The sequence below is a fragment of the Calliphora vicina genome, chromosome 3 (assembly GCF_958450345.1).
Source record: "Calliphora vicina chromosome 3, idCalVici1.1, whole genome shotgun sequence".
In the NCBI taxonomy this organism is placed as follows: Eukaryota; Metazoa; Arthropoda; class Insecta; order Diptera; family Calliphoridae; genus Calliphora; species Calliphora vicina.
In genome coordinates this window covers 29,541,489-29,568,833 of record NC_088782.1, presented here as the reverse complement: position 1 = coordinate 29,568,833, position 27,345 = coordinate 29,541,489, and the positions used below count along the sequence as shown (strand labels likewise).

Below are 27,345 nucleotides of genomic sequence, written 5' to 3'. Positions count from 1 at the left end.
TACCGAATACGATCAAAATAGGAAGACCCTAAGTCAATTTGTTTTGTGACGTCTTATGGAATTCATGATATTTATTTTCTATACTTAACAAGAGTGTTATATTCGGCTGTGCGGAATGGTGGGTATACACACCATCAATATGTGACAATAAAATATTTTTCTGATATAGGGGTTATATGGGGGGTCGGGTCAATTATGGACCGACCCTCACAATAGTTGGTATAATGATTTAAAGAAGGATTTTTACATAAAAATTATATTAAACCTGGGACATATTAGGGAACAAGTTCGCAAAGAATTCGAAAAATTGAATATAGAGACTATATATGATGGATTATTAGAACTAATTGTTTTATAAAAAACTGTAAGTAAGCTGACATTAACCAAATCAACCACTAACATTAATAAAATATACATTTTTATTAAAACCACTTAACCACTAAACTTAACAAAATATTATACTGTATCAACATTTATTTATATCTACATGTATAATAAGTTTGTACGTATACATAAGCTCGATATTGCAATCTAGAGCTGATGGTCGGTCTATGCAGATGGCCAATGCTCATAATATATATTTAGTCTTAGAATTCATTCTGCAAATAAAATAAATGAATAATAATAATAATATTTTTTGCACAGTCGATTGAATTTTCACACAAAGTGCGGACGTAATTAATCCGTGATATAATTTTCCAAACAGAGAAAAATTTATATAAAATTCATTTCAAATACACAAAAAAATTAAAAATATAGTCGAAGTATACGTGTTTCCTTATGGGTGATTCTTTGGAAAATCCCGACACTTCGGTGGAGGCAGTACATAATGTTACCATAGTGGATTTTGATGCTTTCGCTAATTACATACGCAAAGCTGTTACCATACTTTTGCCGGAGGAAGATGTTATTCCACCGGCATTGAATTTAGCCCTGGAGGATCTGGATAATCAGGAAAAGATTAAAAACTTCTTGTCGGATCCCCAAGTGCAAGCTTTGTACATACAAAGAAATTGCTTAAAAGGTTAGTAATTGAAGAAAAATTTTAATGGGACTTGGTATGAATCAAAGGTGACGCCCATAGATTGATGTAATTGTTAGAAATGGGATTTTTATTTGGTTTTATTAACAATTTTTGTAAACAAAAAAATGTAAACAGTTTGGAATTTCTTTACCTTAATATAGGAAAGTCCTAAGTCGAGATTTTTTTTGGCTAAATATGATATATGAACCATTTATCGAAATAAACGAAAATCTGGGTTTACAAAATGAAAAAAAAAACTAGAATTAGGGCCTTTCTATATTAAGGTAACGATTTATATTATAGTTTTTTTTTTGCTCCTATACATATTTCATTATTCAGTTTATTAATTCGAAATAAAATCTATCTTGGTAGTTTTTTTCTCATTTTGCTGAAAAAATTTTCATTTTGATGACTCATGTTCAGCTATTAAAAATTTTGGCTAAATTGTTTTTATATCCTTCACAAGTCGATATAGCCTTGACCGTCTGTCCGTCTGTATGTTGAAATCAACTTTCCGTAGCCCCCAAATAACTTACATAAAAATGGAGAGATATAAGGAAAAACCAGGACAACCTTGACCTATTTTTTATGTATATCTGTCATTAATATAGACAATACGGATATCCGATAATAGATATTTTAAAGACCTTTGCAACGGCGTATATAGTGTCAAAGTAAGTAGGACTTACAATGGGTGAAAATCGGGAAATATATTTTTTACCCCGAATTTTTTTTCACCAAAAAAAAATTTTGTTTTCGCTAATAAATTAAAAAAAAAAAAAATTTAAAAATAAATTTAAAAAATGTTTTTTCCATGTTTTAAACATCTTTTCATAAAAAATCAGATTTTTCACTAAAAACCTTTTTTCTAACATATGTATATTTTTAAAAATTCTAATACTTCATAAAAATATTTATTGCAAGCAATACAACTTTTATAATGAATCAAGTCCTCTCTTTATTGCAAATAATTCTTTATCATTACACTCTCTTGCCTCTCGTTCTATATATTATTAAAATAAATATTCTTCCTCCCCTCGTATATGCAAAATATTTAATCCATAATATAGATTCTATATATACTTATAAAAAAGTAACGTACGTTACTGACTGATTCATCATCACACAGCCCAAACCGCAGAAGTTAGAAGAATGAAATTTTAACTGCAGGTTTCTACATCCCCAAATAGATCAACTAATATGTGATTTTTGGGAATTCGAATGGTTATTGCGTAAAAACGGGTAAATTTCTAAACTATACAGATACAAAAAAAATTAATAATGCATCTTACTCCATTAAAAAACAAATAAGAGAGTTATATTCGGCTGTGCCGAATCTTATAAACCCTTCACCAAATTATACTTAAAACTTTTTTTTTTTAAATATTATGTATTATATAAACAAAATTAATTTTTTTTTTAAATTGTTTTTAAATATTTTTTTTTAAATTTTTAAAATTCTTTTTTTTTCCAAATTTTTTTTAAAAAAGTTTTTGCCATTTTTTTTTTAATTTTTTTTTTTGAAAAAGAATTTAGGACGAAAAAAATTTTTTGATGAAACAAAAATTCGGGTTAAAATATATTTTTCCCGATTTTGACCCATTGTAAGTCCAACTTACTATATATAGCCTTATAACATCGTTGCAATGGACTTTAAAATATCTATTTTTAGATATCCATATTGTCTATTTTAATGACTTATTAATCCAGAAATAGATCAAAAATAGGGCAAAAAACGAGGTTGTCCGATTTTGTCGATTTAAAATAGCAACCGAGCCGGAAGAATTCCCGATATATGTATTGATATATGAATCATGTATGTTAGTTATTTGGGGGCTACGGAAAGTTGATTTCAACATACAGACGGACATGGCTATATCGACTTTGTTATCTATAACGATCCAGAATATATATACTTTGTGGGGTCGCAAATGAAAAATGTAGAAATTACAAACTTATATATACCCTTGCCACTCATAGCGAAGGGTTAATAAAACTGATAGGTATTTTGTTCATTTTCGAAATTTGAACGGGTAAATACTGTATTTTGGTACTTTTTTGGCACCCTATGTTCTTTATACGATTTAAATTTTGAAATTTATTAGCTTAGAAATAAATTTTAAATCGTATTTTTTACTTAACAAAAAATACCAAATATGAATTTGGTCTATTTTGGAAATTCGATAAAAATTGTGTTTATTTTTGTTACATTTTTCATAAAATATTATTTACTCTAAATGAATATTTTGAAACTTTTTTTTTTTTTTGAAAATAAATCAGTATCTCGGGAACTATTTGAGATATTGTAACGTTGATTTACTTTAGTTGATTTACAATTGTTCAGCTTCCTGGGGATTGGTCACCTCGGGTCTCACATTAAAAAAAAAAAAAATTGCAAAAAATTCATTTATGATCCGAATGATCTGAAATTTAAAATATCAATAGTCCTTGAGAAGATCTACAAAAAATACGTTTAGTTGTAGAAATATTTAGATTTATTTATTAATTTTTTATCTTTTTTTTCTAAAAAAGTGCCTATATTTTTTCATTTGTAGAAACAAATTTTCTTCGGGACTATATAAAATTTGTATATTATACGAAAAGAGAACTTAATGCAAAAGCGTGTAAAGTATAACTTGGCTCACTTAAGTGGACCTATTCCCCCCAGACCTATCCAAACTTGATCAATTTAAAAAAAAAAACAAAATAAAAAATTTGGATACGTTATATTGCTTTCCTTGGTAACTTTACAAAGTTTATAAGAAATTTTAACAAACAATTTAGTTGATTTTTCGAACATAGAAATCAACTAAAATTTTTGGTACATTAACTAAAAAATTTCGTAAATGTCATTCTAACCTTGCTCTTAGTTAAATTTATACTCGAATTTTAGTCAATTTTACCTATGGATTTTTTTGTGTGTAGTGGTATTATTTTGTAATGGGATACGAAAGAAAATAATTTTCAAAATACAATAGCGGTATTCAGTGTTTGGTGCGTTTACTTTTGTCATTGACAGTGAGCGGTATTTTACGCGGTACTTTGCAATGCTAAATGCAAATTAGGTAACAGCTGATATACAGAATTATTGGTCGTGAAAATTTACAAAAATGTGTTTGATTATTTTGTGAAATTGTTTTAAAATGCCACGAAATAAACCAGTATAGTTTTTATTTCATCTAGCGTCGACTTTTTGTTGAGTTTTTGTCTTTTTAATTTTATATTTACAGTTTTCGGCTCCATAGCACAGTGGGGGAATTTTAATAAAATGGCTAAAGTATTGTTTTTTGTATATCTCTTCTAGTAGATTCCATATACATATATAAAAATCTTTCAAATCGGATCGCAAACAAATATTTTTAATTTTTGATATACCCGATGTGGCCCATTTGGGGCTCGGCCTCCCCTTGGTATAAGCCCAAATATAGAACATAAACATATCAACACCTATTCTATAGCCATGGGAAATTTTTATTAAAATCGGGCTATTCGTTTAGAAATTACAGATTCATTTCCAATTTTTTTTTCAATTCCCCCATATTTGTTGAATGTTGGATTGCAAACAAAAGCTACAGTATTTTGCATTTACACTTTCGCAAGACCATAATCATCAAACACTGAACTCCGCTATTATTTCTTTCGAAATGAATTAAAAAATCGCAAATGTTTAATGTTTCTTCTATTATTTGAAATAATTTATTTCCTTCCAGAAGACGAAAATGAACAACCCGCTGAGGGCGAGGAAGAAAAAGAGTTCGTCAACTATCAAATCAGCAACGACGTTCATTTCACCAACAGCCGTATGGCATCGTTGGCCTGCATCAAACGTGGTGCTGTCATCGAAGCTGACAAGTCCATACATTCTCAATTGCGACTTATTAACTTTTCGGATGGTTCGCCTTTTGAGACATTGCATGCTTTCATTAGCAAATCATTGGCACCTTATTTCAAATCGTATGTCAAAGAATCAGGAAGAACAGATCGTGATGGTGATAAGATGGCTCCTTCCGTTGAGAAGAAATTGGCTGAACTTGAAATGGATCTTTTGCATTTGCAACAAAACATTGATATACCCGAAATAACTTTAACTGCTCATACCATGGTAAATTCTGTTATACGCAAGTGTTCCGCTGAGAATCGTAAAGCTAAAGTGGGAGACTTTGGCGATAAGGTAGAAGACTCATCGTTTTTGAATCAACTGCAGAATGGTGTAAATCGTTGGATTAAGGAAATCAAAAAGGTTACCAAATTGGATCGTGATCCTTCGTCGGGTACTGCTCTGCAGGTTAGTTTTTCTTATACATAAGTATATACATACATAATCAATTGTTTATAATTTAACTTCTGTTTGATTTTAGGAAATTTCCTTTTGGTTGAATTTGGAAAGGGCTCTCTATCGCATCCAGGAGAAACGTGAGAGTCCTGAGGTAGCTTTGACCTTGGATATTTTGAAGCATGGCAAGCGTTTCCATGCCACCGTGTCGTTTGACACTGACACCGGCCTTAAGCAGGCTCTGGCCATGGTGGCTGATTATAATCCTTTAATGAAAGATTTCCCCATTAATGATTTACTCTCAGCCACAGAATTGGAGAAAATTAAACCTGCTGTCCAGCAGATTTTCTCTCACTTGCGTAAAGTTCGTAATACCAAATATCCCATACAACGTTGCCTTAAACTTATTGAAGCTATTTCCCGTGACTTGTCTGAACAATTGTTGAAGGTTTTGGGTACTCGTCGCTTAATGCATATTCCCTTCGATGAATTCGAACGTGTCATGAATCAATGTTTCGAAATCTTCAGCTGCTGGGATGATGAGTTCGATAAACTGCAAGGACTCTTGCGTGATATTATTAAGAAGAAGCGTGATGAGCATTTGAAAATGGTATGGCGTGTTTCGCCAGCCCACAAGAAGTTACAAACACGCATGGAACATATGCGCAAATTCCGCAGACAACATGAACAATTGCGCACTGTAATCTTGCGTGTATTGCGTCCTACTAAACAGCAACAACAAATGGAAAATAATGCCATTGGGGCCAAACAACCTTATAGCTTGAAAGCTGATGATGCCAATGCAGTTGAAGAAGTCAATTTGGCTTATGAAAATGTCAAGGAAATAGATTGCTTGGACATTACTAAAGAGGGTTCGGAAGCTTGGGAAGCTGCTGTAAAGCGCTATGAGGAACGTATTGATCGTGTGGAAACACGCATCACTGCCCATCTACGTGATCAGCTAGGCACAGCTAAGAATTCCAATGAAATGTTCCGCATTTTCTCAAGATTCAATGCTCTATTTGTGAGACCTCATATTAGGGGAGCTATACGTGAATATCAGACTCAACTTATACAAAGAGTCAAGGATGATATTGAGGCTTTACATGAAAAATTCAAGGTAAATAATCGTTAGGCGGTAGTACTATACTATCGAGGAAATTGATAAATATAACAAATATTTATGAATTTTACATTAAAATTATTTTTATAGGAACAATATCCTCAATCAAAAAGTTGTCGCTTATCTACCGTACGCGATTTGCCTCCGGTGGCCGGCTCCATTATATGGGCTCGTCAAATAAATAACCAACTAACCATGTACTTAAAACGTGTCGAAGATGTTTTGGGCAAAGGCTGGGAATCACACATTGAGGGACAAAAACTTAAAGCCGATGGTGATAGCTTCCGTGCTAAACTCAATACCGATGAAGTATTCCAGGAATGGGCTTGTAAAGTACAAAAACGTGACTTTGGCTGTACCGGTCGTATATTTACCATTGATTCGGCTCGTTCACGTTCGGGCAAAGGTAATATCTTAAAGTTGCGCGTTAACTTTTCGCCCGAAATCATAACATTGTCCAAGGAAGTGAGATATATTAAGAATTTAGGTTTTAGGTAAGTTAGTTCCTAAGGTACTGGAATTAAGCTTATATTTTTTTTGTTTTTTTATATAAAATTGTAGAGTACCTTTGACAATTGTTAACAAGGCCCATCAGGCTAATCAAATTTATCCTTATGCCATTTCCTTGATCGAAAGTGTTCGTACTTATGAACGTACTTTGGAAAAGGTAAATTTTATTTTTATTAAAAGTGGTAATTGCTAAATATTTTTATTAAATTTATTTAAGATGTGCTATGAGATTATTTTTAAATTGATTTATTTAATAAATTAGATTGAAGATCGTGCCAGTATTGTGCCCTTGGTAGCTGGTTTGCGCAAGGATGTTTTGAATTTAGTTTCTGAGGGTATTGGTTTGGTATGGGAGTCTTATAAATTAGATTCATATGTATTACGTTTGTCGGAATGCGTTACCCAGTTTCAAGAAAAGGTAAGTTAAGAGGAAATATTATTTAAGACTACTTTTTTTAATATATTTGTTTGTGTAAAGGTTGAAGATCTCCTGGTGGTTGAAGAACAATTGGATGTTGATGTACGCTCTTTGGAAACTTGTCCTTATAGTGCTGCCACTTTTGTAGAGATTTTGTCTAAAATACAACATGCTGTTGACGATTTATCTCTACGCCAATACTCCAATTTAAGTGTTTGGGTAACACGTCTCGATGAAGAGGTGGAGAAAAAACTAGCTATGCGTTTACAGGCCGGTATACAAGCCTGGACTGAAGCCTTAACTGGCGATAAAAAAGAAGTCGATCTTTCTATGGACACTGATGCTCCAGTTCAGCCTACTCACAAGCTAGGCGGAGAGCCACAAATCCAAAATGCTGTTCACGAAATACGCATTACCAATCAACAGATGTATTTGTATCCTTCCATAGAGGAGGCCAGATTCCAAATTATGCAACAACTGTTTGCCTGGCAAGCTATTGTTACATCGCAAGTGCGTTTGCAAAGCTCTCGTTATCAAGTGGGTTTGGATAAGCCTGTGTCGCAAACTTATCGTAATCTGTTGACAAAATTGCCGGAAAATAAAATATTGGAAAATGCCTACGATGCCATTGAGAGTAAAATTGGTGAGGTACGTAACTATGTCGATGAATGGCTGCGTTATCAATCTTTGTGGGATCTGCAAGCCGATACTTTATATGGCCGTTTGGGCGAAGACGTCAACTTATGGATCAAATGTTTGAACGATATTAAGAAATCCAGAACTACATTTGATACATCGGATACCAGACGGGCTTACGGTCCCATTGTTATTGATTATGCCAAGGTACAAGCTAAAGTCACCTTGAAGTATGACTCCTGGCATAAGGAAGCCTTGGGCAAATTCGGCACCCTATTGGGTAATGAAATGTCGACATTCCACACTAGGGTATCCAAGTCTAGAACTGATTTGGAAATGCAAAGCATTGGTAAGTTTTAAAGATGTTTAAAAGCAAATAAAATTATAATAATTTCAATCAACAGAGGCTGCCAGCACTACAGACGCCGTCAGTTTCATTACTTATGTGCAATCTCTCAAAAAGGAAATGTTGGTCTGGGACAAACAGGTCGAGGTGTTCCGTGAGGCTCAGCGCATTTTGGAACGTCAACGTTTCCAATTCCCCAACAATTGGTTGCATGTCGACAACATCGAAGGTGAATGGTCGGCCTTCAATGAAATCATTAAACGCAAAGACACTGCAATACAAACTCAAGTGGCCAGCTTGCAAGCCAAAATCGTGGCCGAAGACAAAGCAGTGGAAACTCGCACTATTGATTTCCTTAAAGATTGGGAAGATAATAAACCAACTGGTGGCAAAATACGCCCTGATGATGCTCTTCAACAATTGCAAATGTTCGAGAGTAAATATTCTCGTTTGAAGGAGGAACGTGACAATGTGGGCAAGGCTAAGGAAGCTTTGGATTTGCAAGAATCTACTGTTCCTGATAATAGCTCAGAACGCATGAATGTGGCTTTGGAAGAATTACAAGATTTGCGTGGCGTTTGGAGTGAGTTGTCTAAAGTTTGGACTCAAATTGATGAAACTCGGTAAGTTTGAACATAATTTGTCTCCCATGCAATTAATTTCAATGTTCCCCTCATTATTTACTTTCCTTCAGTGAAAAACCTTGGTTATCCGTACAACCACGTAAATTGCGTCAACAGTTGGAGGCTTTAATGTCCCAACTCAAAGAGTTGCCCGCTCGTTTACGTATGTACGAGTCATATGAGTATGTTAAGAAATTAATTCAAAGTTACATCAAGGTTAACATGTTGATTGTTGAACTGAAATCGGATGCTCTCAAAGAACGTCACTGGAAACAATTGACTAAAGAGTTGCGTGTTAACTGGGTCATTTCCGATCTAACTCTAGGCCAGGTTTGGGATGTTAATTTCCAAAAGTATGAGAATGTAGTCAAGGATATAATGCGTGTCGCTCAGGGTGAAATGGCCTTGGAGGAGTTCTTGAAACAAGTCAGAGATACCTGGCAAAGTTATGAATTGGATTTGATTAATTATCAAAATAAATGTCGCATTATACGTGGCTGGGATGATTTGTTCGATAAGGTGAAGGAACATATTAACTCGGTGGCTGCCATGAAATTGTCACCTTTCTACAAGGTCTTCGAAGAGGAAACTATCACCTGGGAAGAGAAATTGAATCGCATTAATGCTCTCTTTGATGTTTGGATTGATGTACAACGTAGATGGGTTTATTTGGAGGGCATATTCTCGGGCAGTGCTGACATTAAGTCTTTATTGCCTCAGGAAACTTCTAGATTCCATAGTATTAGCTCAGAATTTTTGGGTCTCATGAAGAAGGTGGCCAAGTCGCCTAAAGTAATGGATGTTTTGAATATTCCGGCTGTGCAGAAATCTCTCGAACGTTTGGCTGATCTTTTGGGTAAAATTCAAAAGGCTTTGGGTGAATATTTGGAACGTGAACGTACTTCTTTTCCACGTTTTTACTTTGTGGGCGATGAAGATCTTTTGGAGATTATTGGCAACAGTAAAAATATTGCCCGTTTACAAAAGCATTTCAAGAAAATGTTTGCCGGTATTGCTGCCATTCTGCTGAATGAAGACAACACAGTTATTTTGGGTATTTCTTCACGGGAGGGAGAAGAAGTTAAATTCATCAATCCCGTGTCCACTGTGGAGCACCCCAATATCAATAAATGGCTGTCAATGGTGGAGAAACAAATGCGATTCACTTTGGCTTCTTTGTTGGCTCAAGCTGTCCAGGATATCAAGCAATTCCGTGAAGGACAAATTGAACCCCAAAAATATATGGAATGGTGTGACAAATATCAAGCTCAAATCGTGGTTTTAGCCGCTCAGATACTCTGGTCCGAAGATGTAGAAGCTGGTTTACAACAGGCCTCTGAGGCCAATAGCACCAAACCATTGCAACGTGTTTTGGGCACTGTGGAATACACACTCAATGTGTTGGCTGATTCGGTATTGCAAGAACAACCAGCTTTGCGCAGAAAGAAATTAGAACATTTGGTAGGTTTTCTTAATGAGTAGGAAATATTTTTGGAAAGTAATATATTAATGAACTTGTTTTTAGATTAATGAATTTGTACACAAACGTACGGTAACTAGACGTTTGATTACCAATGGCGTCACCAGCCCCAAATCATTCCAATGGTTATGTGAAATGAGATTCTATTTTGATCCCCGACAAACCGAGGTAATTACCATTGTTTTGTTCATTTGATTTTAGGTTTGATTTTAAATTATCTTTTTATATACATAGGTTTTACAACAACTTACCATTCACATGGCTAATGCTCGCTTCTTCTATGGCTTTGAGTATTTGGGCGTACAGGATCGTTTGGTCCAAACTCCTTTAACCGATCGTTGCTATTTGACAATGACTCAAGCCTTGGAATCACGTTTGGGTGGTTCGCCGTTCGGTCCCGCTGGTACGGGTAAAACAGAATCCGTTAAAGCTTTGGGCAATCAATTGGGTCGCTTTGTGTTGGTCTTCAATTGTGACGAAACATTTGATTTCCAAGCAATGGGTCGTATCTTCGTGGGTCTTTGTCAAGTAGGCGCTTGGGGTTGTTTCGATGAATTCAATCGTTTGGAGGAACGAATGCTTTCCGCCTGTTCCCAGCAAATTCAAACTATACAGGAGGCTTTGAAATACGAAATGGACTCGAATAAGGAGAGCATAACTGTGGAATTGGTGGGCAAACAAGTGCGTGTCTCAACCGATATGGCTATATTCATTACCATGAATCCTGGCTATGCTGGCCGTTCCAATTTGCCCGACAACTTGAAGAAACTCTTCCGTTCTTTGGCCATGACCAAACCTGATCGCCAACTTATTGCTGAAGTTATGTTGTTCTCGCAAGGTTTCCGTTCGGCCGAAAAGTTGGCCTGTAAGATTGTGCCCTTCTTTAAGTTGTGTGACGAACAGTTGTCCAACCAATCTCACTACGATTTTGGTTTGCGTGCCTTGAAATCAGTGCTCATTTCAGCTGGTAATGTCAAACGTGATCGCATTATGAAAATTAAGGAGACTCTAAGAGCTCGTGGCGAAGAAAACATTGATGAGGCCCAAGTAGCTGAAAATCTACCGGAACAAGAAATTCTCATACAGTCTGTATGTGAGACCATGGTGCCCAAATTGGTGGCTGAAGATATACCTCTATTGTTCTCTCTCTTGAGTGATGTCTTCCCCAACATTGGTTACACCAGAGCTGAAATGAAGGGCTTGAAAGAGGAAATCCGTAAAGTCTGCCAAGAGGATTATTTGGTATGTGGTGAAGGTGATGAACAGGGAACCGCTTGGATGGAAAAAGTAAGTTTCTCTTTTTATTCAAATGACTTTATCCAAATACTTGTTGTATTTAGGTTTTACAACTTTATCAAATTTCCCGTCTCAATCATGGCCTGATGATGGTGGGTCCCTCCGGTTCGGGCAAATCTACTGCCTGGCGTACTTTACTCAAGGCTCTTGAACGTTTCGAGGGCGTGGAGGGTGTGGCTCATGTAATTGATCCCAAGGCCATTTCGAAGGAAGCTCTATATGGTGCTTTGGATCCCAATACTCGTGAGTGGACTGACGGTTTGTTCACTCATGTCTTGCGTAAAATCATCGATAATGTTCGCGGTGAAATCAATAAACGTCAATGGATCATCTTCGATGGTGATGTCGATCCTGAGTGGGTTGAAAATTTGAATTCTGTGTTGGATGACAACAAGCTGTTAACCCTTCCCAATGGTGAACGTTTGTCATTGCCTCCAAATGTACGCATTATGTTTGAGGTACAGGACTTGAAATACGCCACCCTGGCTACTGTATCTCGTTGTGGAATGGTTTGGTTCTCCGAAGATGTTCTTTCGACCGAAATGATCTTTGAAAATTACTTGTCACGTTTGCGTTCAATACCCTTGGAGGATAACGATGACGATTTTGTGGGCATTGTTAAGCCGGTTAAGGATAAGGAAGACAAAGTCTCGCCATCATTGCAGGTACAACGTGATATTGCGTTATTGTTGCATCCCTTCTTTTCGGCCGATGGCATTGTAGTGCGCAGTATGGAATATGCCATGGATCAAGAGCACATTATGGACTTTTCACGTCTTCGGGCATTGAGTTCTTTGTTTTCAATGTTGAATCAAGCTGCAAGGTAATGAAAATATAAAATTTTAGTTTAAACGTTATTTTTTTCTTTATTGAGGAAAAGTTTTTAAATTTGTTTAAAAACTTACAACAATATTTAATATTCCTTTTGTTTTTTCATAGAAATGTCTTGAGTTACAACTCCACCCATCCCGATTTCCCTTGCTCAGCAGATCAACTAGAACAATATATACCCAAGACCTTGGTTTACTCAGTACTTTGGTCGTTTGCTGGTGATGCTAAACTTAAAGTACGCACTGATTTGTGTGATTTTGTACGTAGTATTACAGCCGTACCACTGCCAGGATCAAGTGGTGTTCCAATTATAGATTTTGAAATCAGCATCAATGGTGAATGGGTACCCTGGTCCAATAAGGTTCCCGTTATTGAGGTGGAAAACCATAAAGTGGCTTCGCCCGATATTGTGGTACCCACATTGGATACCGTTCGTCACGAATCATTGCTGTACACCTGGTTGGCTGAACATAAACCATTGGGTAGGTTTCAAATAATATAATTTTCACTAAAAATTTTACTTTGGTGAAGTGTATACGGATCAAGAGAATATAATAGGTCTCTTTAATTTTAAATTATTTAAAATTTTCCATGCTAAACAATAAAAATCAATTTTTTCTGTTTACTTCTTCAGTTTTGTGCGGTCCACCTGGTTCTGGTAAAACTATGACTTTGTTCTCCGCTCTGAGAGCTTTACCCGATATGGAAGTTGTTGGTTTGAATTTCTCTTCGGCCACTACACCCGAACTACTTCTCAAGACTTTCGATCATTACTGTGAATATCGTAAGACACCGAACGGTGTTGTCTTGTCACCCGTACAAATTGGCAAATGGATGGTTTTGTTCTGTGATGAAATCAATTTACCCGATATGGATTCGTATGGCACACAACGTGTCATTTCATTCTTGCGTCAGTTGGTCGAACACAAAGGCTTCTATAGGGCCAGTGACCAAGCTTGGGTCTCCTTGGAGCGCATACAATTTGTGGGAGCTTGTAATCCACCCACTGATCCGGGTCGTAAACCGCTATCTCATCGTTTCTTGAGACATGTGCCAATCATTTATGTCGATTATCCTGGAGAGACTTCATTAAAGCAAATTTATGGCACATTCTCACGTGCCATGTTGCGCCTCATGCCCACTTTAAGCGGCTATGCTGAGCCCTTAACCAATGCTATGGTGGAATTCTTTTTGGCTTCACAAGATCGCTTCACTCAAGAAATGCAGCCGCATTATGTCTACTCACCTCGTGAAATGTCCCGTTGGGTACGCGGTATATGTGAAGCTATACGGCCTCTCGATTCTCTGCCAGTTGAAGGTTTGGTGCGCATTTGGGCCCATGAAGCTTTACGTCTATTCCAAGATCGTTTAGTAGATGACACCGAACGTAGATGGACCAATGAAAATATAGATGCTGTGGCCTTGAAGCATTTCCCTGGCATTAATTCGGAAGAGGCTTTGGCGCGTCCTATATTGTACAGTAACTGGCTGTCCAAGGATTACATGCCTGTCAATCGCGAAGAATTACGTGACTATGTACGTGCTCGTCTCAAGGTGTTCTACGAGGAAGAATTGGACGTAGCTCTAGTACTTTTCGACGAGGTACTCGAACACGTTTTACGTATAGATCGTATTTTCCGTCAGCCACAAGGTCACTTGCTGTTGATTGGTGTTTCGGGTGCTGGTAAAACTACCCTCTCACGCTTTGTTGCTTGGATGAATGGTCTATCGATATTCCAAATTAAGGTACACAATAAGTACACCGGTGAAGATTTCGATGAAGATTTACGTTCGGTATTGCGTCGTTCGGGTTGTAGAGGTGAAAAGATTGCCTTCATTTTGGACGAATCGAATGTTTTGGATTCTGGCTTTTTGGAACGTATGAATACGTTGTTGGCAAACGGTGAAGTACCCGGTCTGTTTGAGGGTGATGAATATACTACTCTGATGACTCAGTGCAAGGAAGGAGCTCAACGTGAGGGTCTTATGTTGGATTCCAGTGATGAATTGTATAAATGGTAAAAAAACTGTTTTCTTTAAAAAAATATATTTTTTCATTAAATTACTGGCGAATCTTATTAATCTAACCGAAGATAAAAATTTAAAAAAATTTGGAAGATAAATTTTTTGGCGAACAATTTTTGTATGGAAAATTTTTTTATGATAACATTTTTGTTAAAAATAAATATGTTGGACAAAATAATTTGCTTATGAACATATATTTTCGGTCACTGTGGACCTTTCTTTGAGAAATGCCCATATAATTTATGAGGTCTGAAACGGAATGACAAACTTATATAAATACTTATCTTTCCACTAAAAAATATTCTCACGAAATCGCTAAGATATAATTTCCTTCGAAAAAACCTTCACCATAAATAATGTTTTTACAAAATTTATAATAACTTTTCTTCCAAATTTTCAGGTTCACTCAACAAGTTATGCGTAACTTGCACGTCGTCTTCACCATGAATCCTTCTACCGATGGTCTTAAAGATCGTGCTGCCACCTCACCAGCTCTGTTCAATCGTTGTGTACTCAATTGGTTTGGTGACTGGTCCGATTCGGCCCTCTTCCAAGTGGGCAAAGAATTCACCACACGTGTTGATTTGGAAAAACCAGCATGGTCAGCACCCGATTTCTTCCCATCGGTCTGTCCCCTGGTGCCAACTCAGCCCACACATCGCGATGCCGTCATCAACAGTTGTGTCTATGTACATCAGACTTTGCATCAAGCCAATGCCCGTTTGGCAAAACGTGGCGGTCGCACAATGGCCGTTACACCACGTCACTATCTCGATTTTATCCATCACTTTGTCAAGCTGTATAATGAAAAGCGCAGTGATTTAGAAGAACAACAGTTGCACTTGAATGTAGGTCTTAATAAGATTGCCGAAACTGTGGAACAAGTAGAGGAAATGCAAAAATCATTGGCCGTTAAGAAACAAGAACTACAGGAAAAGAATGAGGCTGCCAATGCTAAACTGAAGCAAATGTTCAAGGACCAACAAGAGGCCGAAATCAAAAAGATACAATCGCAAGAATTGCAAAATAAACTGGCCGAACAGACTGTCAAGATTGATGAGAAACGTAAATATGTCATGGCCGATTTGGCTCGTGTGGAACCGGCTGTTATTGAAGCACAACAAGGTAAGAACTACAAAATCCAATAGCCTTTAAAATTACTTACATATGTATTGCTTCCAACATATTAAGTTAATAATAAGAATTTTCTAAAAAAAAGAAACTAAGAATAAGTTTAATTAAAAATGATCTTTAGCTGTTAGCGGCATTAAAAAGAAACAATTGACTGAAATACGTTCCATGGCAAATCCACCGCCACCTGTTAAATTGGCTTTGGAATCGGTGTGTGATTTACTCAATGAGAGTGCACCCAACTGGAAGGCAATGCGTGGCATCATTATTAAAGATAATTTTATATCGTCCATAGTTAACTTCCAAACCGAAATGATCACGTACGACCCACTTTATATTTTTTCTATCTTTTATATACAAAATATATAAACATATAATCAAACGCATTACATACATATTATTTAACTACTATACCTCCTAACTGTTGTCCTAATCTTATCCATCTTACCCCCATTAATACGAAACCTGGTTAACCGTTAACTAACAGTTATAATGTCGGTTAAAATTATTTTTGTATGAATATTATCAGTATAACTATTAGTTAACACATAACCAGACTTCGTGTTACTGGGGGTTACTCATATTTTGTTTTACGTATATTCTAAATCAATAGTTCTAATTTCGTTGTTTTTTTTTTATTTAATAATTCATATAACTAAATTCATTTGCTAAATTATCCCAAATTATATTTTTTGAAAACTAAATTGCAACGAATTCAGAAGTATTGAAGTACTGTTAGGACTTTTGTACATAAATTTAACCTTGTTTTTGGCAGTGCAGAAATTAAGTACTAGTCAGAATGAACTTATGTAATTAATGTTTTTTCACCATTATCTAATAATTTTGATTGTATAATATTAAATAACCAAATATATATGTATATGTATATTAATTCTATTTACAAACAAACAAAACGAAAAAAAAACAAATTTCATCCCCTCAGCTGTAAAATCGATACGCAAACAACAACTTGTTGAAGTGAGATCAATGACAAATCCACCTTCCGTGGTGAAAATTGGAAATCGATTCGTGGCGTTATAATTGTATCTAACTTCAGTACTGAATTAATAACGTAAGCATGTTTCTAAAGATTTAAAAACAAAAAAGTTTGTTCATACACAGAGAAAACAGATTCGTGATTGCAACCGAATTTGTTGCCAATCGAATGATTCGGTTGCACACATAGAATTTGTCAGTTCTAACAACAGAAAGTCAGTTGAAGACGAAGAATTTCAGTTGAGGCAACCAAACTTTAGTTGCACCTTCCAAAATATTGTAGCCACAACTGTTAAATTCGGTCACTAAGACAGAATCATTCGATTGGCAACAAATTCGGTTGCTATCACGAATCTGTTTTCTCTGTGTATTTTTCTTTTTAACAAACTTCTGAATTCTATTCCTCTTTTAATTATAATTTTGATTTTCCAGTAATTTTGAATTAAGATTTGAATTTTCTATTATTTATTGTTTTTTTTTTTACTTTAGTTGAGTTTATGATTTTTCTAATTTTGTTATTGTTGCATTTGTGTAGTGTTTATTAATAGGGTGTCACACGGTACGTATTGCATGTGTTTTGTGACATGTATTATGACAGTATGACATGATAGGAAACCTTGTGAATTGACCAAATGTGTATTTTAATTGTGAGTGCAAAATAAAAAACACAAAACAAACAGAAAAAAAAAACAAGGAAGAGTGCTATATTCGGCTGAGCCGAAACCCTTCACCAAATTATACTTCAAAATTTAAAATATTTTTAGGTATGTTTAAATATTTTTTTTTTTTTTTTTTTTTTTAATTTTTTGGAAAATTTTTATTTTCGATTATTATTTTTTTTTTTTTTGTTTTTTCAATTTTTTTTTGTGAAAAAAAATTCGGGTTAAAATTTTTTTTTCCGATTTTGACCCATTGTAGGTCCAACTTAATATAGCCTTATATACATCGTTGCAATGGACTTTGAAATATCTATCATTAGATATCCATATTGTCTATATTAATGTCTTAGTAATCCAGATATAGGTCAAAAATAGGTAAAAAATCGAGGTTGTCTTGGTTTTTTCGTCATATCTCAGCCATTTGTGGACCGATTTTGCTGATTTTAAATAGCAAACTTCTCGAAAGCATATCTGGCAGAATTATTGAAGATTTGGATCCCGAAGGTATCTGGGGTCTTCAGAAAATTGATTTCAACTGACAGACGGACGGACGGACAGACAGACGGACATGGCTTAATCGACTCCGCTATCTATAAGTATCCAGAATATATATACTTTATAGGGTCGGAAATGAAAAATGTAGAAATTACAAACGGAATGACAAACTTATATAAAAATCATAACAAAATAAGTTTCATCGAATTAAATATATTTATTGTTACTATAAACTAATAAAGGTTATGTCACACACAATTACATATGTATGTACGTATGAAGGTGGATGTTATTAATCGTATTATAATTTAGACATACATACACAAGGAATTCCACATGTATCGAATACATGTCCCAATACATATGGAATACGTACCGTGTGACCCCGCCTTAAACCTGACGTATTTTGTTAAATTTAATAATTCTTTATTTAACGTTTATTTCTTTTATTTTAATTTTTGTTAATTTCTAATATTTTCTATGCTCCCTCGAGGAGTGAAATGAACATATCGCACTGGTTCCTCTGAAGACAGTCAACTCAAAATTTAAAAATTTTTAGTAGAGTCAAAAAACTGTTTTTTTTAAAACATTACAAAGTTCAAGACGAGTTGTATCCGTTTTTTGGAGAAAGAGTAGAGAAAATGATGAAAGATTTTTACAGTTGAAAATTGAAAAATTTTGAGTTGACCGTCTTTAGAGGAACTATTGCGATATATGAGGAGCGGCAGAACGAAAGGTACTTTTTTGAAAATTTAAAAATTTTGGGAAATTGATTTTTTCTAGAAGATTTATTTCAACACAAATTATATAAAAATACCAAAAAATCAATAAGGGTCCTCATGTAAACGCTTAAATGCCTCGCAAACTGTGCATTTTTACACTCTCGCAAATGAACTGTCAAAAAATTTATGGAAATTCGTTTGCACAACTCCGATAAGTTTGCGCGACAATTTAGACTCGCAAACTTGAATTTATTGTGCATTTGATGAATCAGCTGCTTTTGTTTGCTTTTATTAATAAGAAATAAAAATCAAATAAAATATAAAAATTTTGTGCATGTGAAAATTGTGTAACTTTGGAACAGAATGATTGTATTAAATGGCATTGTGTATGAAAACATTAACCAACAGCTAGAACATAAACAAAATCTTGCAAACTATGTATATCACCGTTTGTTCCAAAGATTTAACTTTCATTCAACATTTTTAAAATTAAAATTTATAGAATTTGAAAATTTTGTTTAAGGCTTTTGCTGAATTTATTTTTATTTGACATTTATATCAAATAGAGAGAAATTTAATGTATAAACTTGCACAAAATTGAAAAGGTGGTTTCATGAAACACGTCGTGCAAATTTGCACAATTGAACAAATGGGAAACTTAAGCGTTTAAATGAGTACCCTTAATTTGTAAAAAAATTCTTTTGTTTATGCGGCTCCTCATATATAAATATTTTGTTAATGGCTTCTGGTTATGTTGCTTTTTTCTTTTAATTGGATTTCATTAACCTGCTTATTAAATTAGCCTAAATGTTATACTAATGCCGTGATTTTTTAATTAATAATTAAAATTTTCCTTCGTTTACTTTCAATCACATGTTTTTAAAACAGCGATGATGTTCGTGAAAAGATGAAGTCCAAATATTTAAGCAATCCTGATTATAACTTTGATAAGGTAGATCGTGCTTCGAAGGCTTGCGGTCCTATGGTTAAATGGGCAATGGCTCAGGTAAGATAATCAAACACATCTATTCTCACACCATTTTTATTGAAAATTTACCCAAGGCTTTGAATCAACCAAATCATTAAAAACAAGTAAGAGTCCTATATTCTGTTGTTACATATTGTTGGTGATATGTTTCAGAATATATATATTCTTGATCGTTATAGAGTCGATATAGCCATGTCCCTATTGAAATCAACTTTCCAAAGTCTAAGCTATATATTTTTTTTCATTAGAAATAGTTTTTAATATTTATCTTAAAGTATACATTGGTGAACTAATAATTACATACTTGTTTATTAATTCAAAGATATTTCATAATAATATTGAAATTAAACACAATTTTCCAAATTCATTTTAAATACACTCTGGTTAAAATTAAAATTAAACTTTAAAATGGACTCGAATCTAAAATGTATTTATCTCTCATTTCCTTAGATTGAATACGCTGATATGTTGAAACGTGTTGAGCCCCTGCGCGGTGAATTGCGTTCTCTGGAGGATCAAGCTGAGCTTAATAAGAATAACGCCGACGAGACTAAATCTCTGTTGGAACAATTAGAGCAAAGTATATCCGCCTATAAGGAGGAATATGCTCAATTGATTTCACAAGCTCAAGCTATTAAAACCGATTTGGAGAACGTACAGGCTAAGGTCGATCGTTCGATCGCCTTGCTCAAGAGTTTGAACATTGAACGTGAACGTTGGGAGTGTACCAGTGAAACATTCAAATCACAAATATCCACCATAATTGGTGATGTTCTATTGTCGGCCGCTTTTATAGCATACGGTGGTTATTTCGATCAACATAATCGTTCTAACTTATTCACCACCTGGTCACAACATTTACAAGCGGCCAATATACAATATAGAGGGGATGTATCTCGCACTGAATACCTCTCAAATCCCGATGAACGCTTGAGATGGCAGGCCAATGCTTTGCCCACTGATGATCTTTGCACAGAGAATGCTATAATGTTGAAGAGATTCAACAGATATCCATTGATCATTGATCCTTCTGGTCAGGCCACCACTTTCTTGTTAAATGAATACGCGGGTAAAAAGATTACCAAAACTAGTTTCTTGGATGATTCGTTCCGCAAGAATTTGGAGTCAGCCTTGCGTTTCGGTAATCCTCTATTGGTGCAAGATGTTGAAAATTACGATCCCATTTTGAATCCGGTCTTGAATCGTGAATTGAGAAGAAGTGGCGGCAGAGTTTTGATAACATTGGGTGACCAAGACATTGATTTGTCACCTTCGTTTGTTATCTTCTTGTCTACACGTGATCCTACTGTCGAATTTCCACCCGACATTTGTTCTCGTGTAACATTCGTCAACTTCACTGTGACCAGAAGCTCTTTGCAATCTCAGTGTTTGAATCAAGTATTGAAGGCCGAACGGCCCGATATCGATGAGAAGAGATCCGATTTGTTGAAATTACAAGGCGAGTTCCGTTTACGTTTGCGTCAATTGGAAAAGAGTTTGTTGCAGGCTTTGAACGATGCCAAGGGTAAAATTTTGGACAATGATTCTGTCATAGCCACTCTGGAGACCTTGAAGAAGGAGGCTTACGACATCAACCAAAAGGTGGATGAAACCGATAAGGTTATAGCCGAAATAGAAACCGTATCGCAACAATATTTGCCTCTATCGGTGGCCTGCAGTAACATCTACTTCACCATGGACAGTTTGAATCAAGTCCACTTCTTGTATCAATATTCATTGAAAATGTTCTTGGATATTTTCTCCACAGTGCTGTACAACAATAGGAAATTGGATGGAAAATCCGATAACACCGAACGTTTGGGCATTATCACTCGTGATCTATTCCAAGTTTGCTACGACAGAGTGGCCCGTGGCATGTTACACAACGATAGATTGACATTTGCCCTGTTGATGTGCAAGATTCACTTGAAGGGTACTTCCGAAATGAATCTAGATCCAGAATTTAACTTCTTCTTGAGAAGCAGAGAAGGACTGTTGGCCAATCCTATACCTGTGGATGGCTTGAGTTACGAACAAGTAGATGGCGTTAATCGTTTGCAGACAAGAGTTCCCATATTCCGTAAATTGATAGATAAATTACGTTCAATTCACGAATTGGGAGCTTGGTTGCAACAAAGTTCCCCCGAACAGTGTGTGCCTCAGCTTTGGGATGAGTCGAAGGCTCTGACTCCCATTGCCATCTCGGTGCATCAATTGCTGTTGATACAAGCTTTCAGACCAGATCGTGTAATTGCTGCTGCCCACAATGTGGTTAATTCTGTGTTGGGAGAAGACTTTATGCAAACGGCTGAAGATGAATTGGACTTTGCTGCTGTAGTGGATAAACAATTGAATGCCAATACCCCGGCTTTGTTGTGTTCCGTGCCCGGTTTTGATGCTTCGGGTCGTGTGGATGATTTGGGGGCTGAATTAAACAAACAAATCTCAAGTATTGCTATTGGATCGGCTGAAGGTTTCAATCAAGCTGAAAGTGCTATTAATATGGCTTGTAAGACTGGTCGTTGGGTATTGCTGAAGAACGTGCACTTGGCTCCTCAATGGTTGGTGCAACTCGAAAAGAAATTGCACTCTCTACAACCTCATTCTGGATTCCGTCTCTTCTTAACCATGGAAATTAATCCTAAAGTACCAGTTAACCTCTTGAGAGCTGGCAGAATCTTTGTATTTGAACCACCACCAGGCATCAGAGCTAATTTGTTGAAAACCTTCAACACCGTGCCATCAGCCCGCATGATGAAGACACCTAGTGAAAGAGCAAGATTATACTTTTTGTTGGCTTGGTTCCATGCCATCGTTCAAGAACGTTTGCGCTATGTTCCTCTAGGTTGGACCAAGAAATACGAATTCAATGAAAGTGACTTGAGAGTGGCCTGTGACACGCTCGACACTTGGATTGATACCACTGCCATGGGCAGAACTAATTTGCCACCCGAAAAGGTACCATGGGATGCTTTAGTTACCCTGCTATCACAATCAATCTATGGTGGTCGAATCGACAACGATTTCGATCAACGTCTGTTGGCCTCGTTCTTGAAGAAACTCTTTACCGCAAGGTCATTTGAGGCTGAATTTGCTTTAGTCGCAGATGTGGACGGATCCAGTGGAGGACAACGTCATATTGCCATGCCGGATGGCACCAGGAGAGATCATTTCCTTAAATGGATAGAGAATCTAACAGACAGACAAACACCTTCATGGCTGGGTCTACCCAACAATGCTGAAAAAGTATTGCTCACCACACGTGGTACTGACCTGGTCAGCCAATTGCTTAAAATGCAGCAGTTAGAAGATGATGAAGAATTGGCCTACACCGTAGAGGAAACCAATGAACAAGCCGCTGCTGTCGTCGCTCAACGTCAAGAAGATGGTAGACCTTCCTGGATGAAGGTATTGCATAATTCCGCTACCGCTTGGTTGGAATTGTTGCCCAAGAATTTGCACACCCTTAAGAGAACCGTAGAGAACATTAAAGATCCTTTGTATCGTTACTTTGAGCGTGAAGTTGCAATGGGCGCTAAACTGTTGCAAACTGTTATTTCCGATTTGCAAGATGTCGTTCTCATTTGCCAAGGCGAAAAGAAACAAACCAATCACCATCGTTACATGCTGTCTGAACTGGTGCGTGGCATAATTCCCAAGGGCTGGAAACGCTATACTGTGCCAGCTGGTTGCACAGTCATTCAATGGATTACCGACTTCAGTAATCGTATCAAACAATTGCAAAAGGTCTCACAATTGGTATCACAAGCAGGCGCTAAGGAATTGCAAGGTTTCCATGTTTGGCTCGGTGGTCTATTGAATCCAGAAGCTTATATTACCGCCACCAGGCAATGTGTAGCTCAAGCTAATAGCTGGTCTTTGGAGGAGTTGGCTTTGGAAGTTACCATCACCGAGACGGGTGCCAATGCCGAGTCTAAGGATAGCAGCTTTGGTGTTACTGGCTTGAAATTACTGGGAGCTCAATGTAAAAATAATGAATTATTATTGGCTTCCACAATTATGATGGATCTACCAGTTACCGTCCTGAAATGGGTCAAGTAAGTTTGATTGATTTTAATTTGATTTACCATATAACTTCATTAAAATTGTATAATTTTCTTTAGATTAACAACTGAGCATCGTGTTAGCAAATTGACTTTGCCTGTGTATTTGAATTCTACTCGCACAGAACTATTGTTTACTGTTGATTTGGCTGTAGCGGCTGGACAAGATCCTCACAGTTTCTATGAACGTGGTGTAGCTGTATTAACCTCAACATCATTAAATTAAATATATGTAATATTATTTAATAAAAATATTTTAGCATTAAAAAATATGCTTAAAATTTAAAACTAATTCCCTTTTAAAACCTACTCCAAATTGTTTAATCTAATTAACTATTCCAATGTTTAACATTATACAAATTTTAAATTAATTTCTAAAAAACTTTATTTCAATAAAACTATTAATTTTCTTTTCAAACACCTAAAACAAACTTGCCTTTTCAATTGCAAACAAATCATTATACATAGGGTATGCTTTTGTTGTTGAGTTGATAAGGATAAATGTCCTTTTTGTTGCTTAGAAAAGGTGTTTTATTTTGCTGATTTTATCATTAACATGCGCATTGTCTGTAGCAGTAAGTGTGTATTTGATAATGTGTATGTATAAGTGCATTATGAAAAATATCCTTTTTGTTATTGGTTGCAACATTGTATCCTTAACGGGTTCCATGGTGTAATGGTTAGCACTCTGGACTCTGAATCCAGCGATCCGAGTTCAAATCTCGGTGGGACCTAAGAGTTATCTTTTGTTTTTAATATTTTCAAATATTCTAATTTTGGAAAGGATATTTTCGATGTTAACAGGCTTTAAAATGTGTCTTTCAAGTGAGGTTTCTTAATTTTTGTAGATAAAAGTAATTGCGAAAATGATTTTTTTATTATTTTCTTTTATGTGGAATTTCGGATTAATGAGATATTTATTTGAGTACATTTGAGTACAGAATTTTGAAAATAAGCTTAGAAGCAGAAGAATTCTCGTTGCAAACATTTCATTTTGACATTAGTAAACTACGTTTGCAAAGCTTACATGTCTATCAAAGTTTTGCAAGACCACAAGAATAAAATGCGAACAGGCCTACCTACTAACAGTTTAATAAATTTATAGGATATGTAAAAAACTGCAAACTCTAAATTTCTTATAGTAATAGTCCACAAACCTTTATACGAATTTGGTTTAAACTTGATTCATATCTTCATCTAATTCTATTATACTGACTAACAAAACATATCGAGGGCTTATATTCAAAACCCTCTATCTTTGTTTTTCACGAAAATTACTTTTTGATGGTAAAATGTTCAGTAAAACAGCCCTTATCTATGGTGTGAATTTCATAACAAACATATTTATTTTTGTTGTTTTATTTGAATTTTTGTTATTTCTCTATCTTGTACAATTAATTTATTCCGAATGCAAAACCCTCTATCTTTTAAAATATTTTGTTGGAATAATTTCTTTTTGGAATTCATGTTTTCTTACTAATTTTTGCATGCTGAACATTTTACATTTTTCAATCATTTATCAAAATAGCGAATGCCGTTTCTGAATTGAGTTACCATGAACATATTTTACCTTTTAGTTTTTGGAAAATAGATTTACTTAAAAAGTGTCTACTTTTAGAGTGTCATCTATTATTTTAATATAATTTACACCAATCGAACTGCAAACAAATTTAAAAAAGCTAAAATAATATAAAATATATTGTATTATTAGCCGTTATCTTAAATAAATCACGTTAAAAACTGCCAGAGGGCACAAATGAAATCAAAATAATTTAATTTTATTAATATGCAAAATCCTCTATCTTATCATCATTTTCATACATACACATTGAATCTTTTGAAAAACCCTCTATCTTTCATAAAGTCCCCAATAATGCAAAATTTTAAAAACAATTATAGGTGAGATTCAGTAGTTGCTTAAAAAAAAAATATTGTAGAATACTATTTGTGCATATGTATATTAATCTTCATAAATGTAAGATGTGAAGGAATTTAATTCTACAGATCTGTCAATCATAAGTTCAAAAATCTAAATAAATACAAGTTATAACTTCCGTTTTAAGTTAAAGCTCTGGCACTTTTTTCAAAAATATGGGAATAAAAAAATCTTAGCCGATTTTTTTAGAAAATTTTAATTTTTAAAATGCAATAGAAGTTTTGTTTATGGATCGTTTTTTAAGAAATTTTACACTTTCCCACAATTCCCAAAAAACTTTTCAAAAATGGTATTTTTAAGTTTTTTGATTCTGTTGATGGTACCGAGGCTCGGACTATAAATTCTCTTTCCACATATTTAAGAACATATTGGGACATCGATTAGAGGTTTTGGTTTTTTGAAAGCAGTTATGCTATTAGAGAAAATGTTGTCTAAAGTTTTTTTAAAATTAAAAAAAAAACATTTTAAAATTTAAAATAGCAATTTGAAATTTTTTATTTTCAAAATATGAAAAAAACAACTGGAAAAAAAATAAATTTTGTTTACCTAAAAATATTTAAAAAATTGTATTTTGAAGTATAATTTGGTGAAAAGTATATAAGATTCGTCACAGCCGAATATAGCTCCTCTTACTAGTTTTTATTTAATTTAAATGCACATAACTTTTGACTCAGTCGAGGTTCTAAAGAATATTAATAAATTTGTTGTTAATTAAAAAAAAAACATTTCAGGCAAATCGGGATAGATTTGGATCCGTTATTAGCAAAAAAAACAGACAAAGGTAGGTAAAAAAACTAAAATTTTAATTTTCAAATGAGAATAACTCGTAAACTATAAGAGATAACATATAGCTATGTCTATGTTTTTTTGTAGAACTCTTGTAGTAAATTCTATATACATATATACAAATCTTTCGAATCGAATTCAGAACAAAAATTTGGCATAATTTTTAATTTTTGATATACCCTGGTGCCCCACTTTTGGGCATTGTGGCTCGGCACCCCCTTGGTGTTTTAAGCTCAAATTCAAAACTTGAAGTTATCAACGCCTCCCCTATAGCCATGGGAAATTTTATTAAAATCGGGCTATCAGATTAGAAGTTACAGATTTATTTCCAATTATTTTTTCAGTTCAAATAATATTTCATAACAAAATTGTTTTATCCAATTTAGCCATAATTTTTGTTTTTGCAAAATCAGTATGTACTTTCTTTCAAATCCTGTTGTTGTTGTTTCCACAACATCTTATTGCATCAATAATATTCCGTTATTCTGCCGCAGTTCTGCTTTAAGCTTTACTAATACAAAGCAGAGCAATCACTAAAATTCCTTTAATCTATTACAATCGTTGCATACATTTGGCGGTTTTCTCTTTCTATTTCTGACAGTTCCTTTCAGTTTCGTTAGTAAATTGCTCGTATTAGTTAGATTTCTGTTGAATGCTTGAAAATTTTAAGAAAAAAGTGTTAAATATTAAATTAATTGAAGTAAATGGTATTGTTATACATATGTTTAATTTAATAAATAAAATGTTTATTGTAAAATCTGTGTGGAAAATAAAGTGTTTCGGTCGTGTAAGTGTTTATGATTGTGGTTGAAGAAAGAAGAGCACCTACTTTGTGTCGAGTGAAATAAAATTGAAGATTTGCAAAAAAATTTAATGCAATGTATTAAAAAAAAGCCATAAAAAAAGCCATAATGCTTAAATTATGGCCTTTTATATTTAAAAGTAGGTGCTGTGGTTATTGAAAAAAAATGCAATAAATTAGT

The 27,345-nt window shown here is 34.8% G+C and overlaps 1 protein-coding gene and 1 non-coding gene across 2 annotated transcripts; both read left to right on the top strand.

The window, feature by feature from the left end:
• The first annotated feature begins 765 nt into the window (after nucleotides 1-765).
• LOC135955951 (dynein heavy chain, cytoplasmic-like) lies at nucleotides 766-24,071 on the top strand. The gene is made up of 19 exons (XM_065506384.1): nucleotides 766-1,024; nucleotides 4,735-5,309; nucleotides 5,383-6,417; nucleotides 6,511-6,914; nucleotides 6,982-7,087; nucleotides 7,193-7,348; nucleotides 7,409-8,333; nucleotides 8,389-8,953; nucleotides 9,025-10,414; nucleotides 10,479-10,601; nucleotides 10,668-11,720; nucleotides 11,774-12,552; nucleotides 12,669-13,042; nucleotides 13,195-14,578; nucleotides 14,986-15,710; nucleotides 15,841-16,036; nucleotides 19,477-19,594; nucleotides 20,027-23,634; nucleotides 23,701-24,071. The coding sequence occupies exons 1-19, from the start codon at nucleotides 781-783 to the stop codon at nucleotides 23,864-23,866; spliced, it is 13,926 nt and encodes a 4,641-aa protein (XP_065362456.1). The 5' UTR covers nucleotides 766-780; the 3' UTR covers nucleotides 23,867-24,071.
• A 231-nt stretch (nucleotides 24,072-24,302) lies between these two features.
• TRNAQ-CUG (transfer RNA glutamine (anticodon CUG)) lies at nucleotides 24,303-24,374 on the top strand. Its single transcript has one exon. It is a non-coding gene; the product is annotated as a tRNA-Gln (tRNA).
• Nucleotides 24,375-27,345: the final 2,971 nt, after the last annotated feature.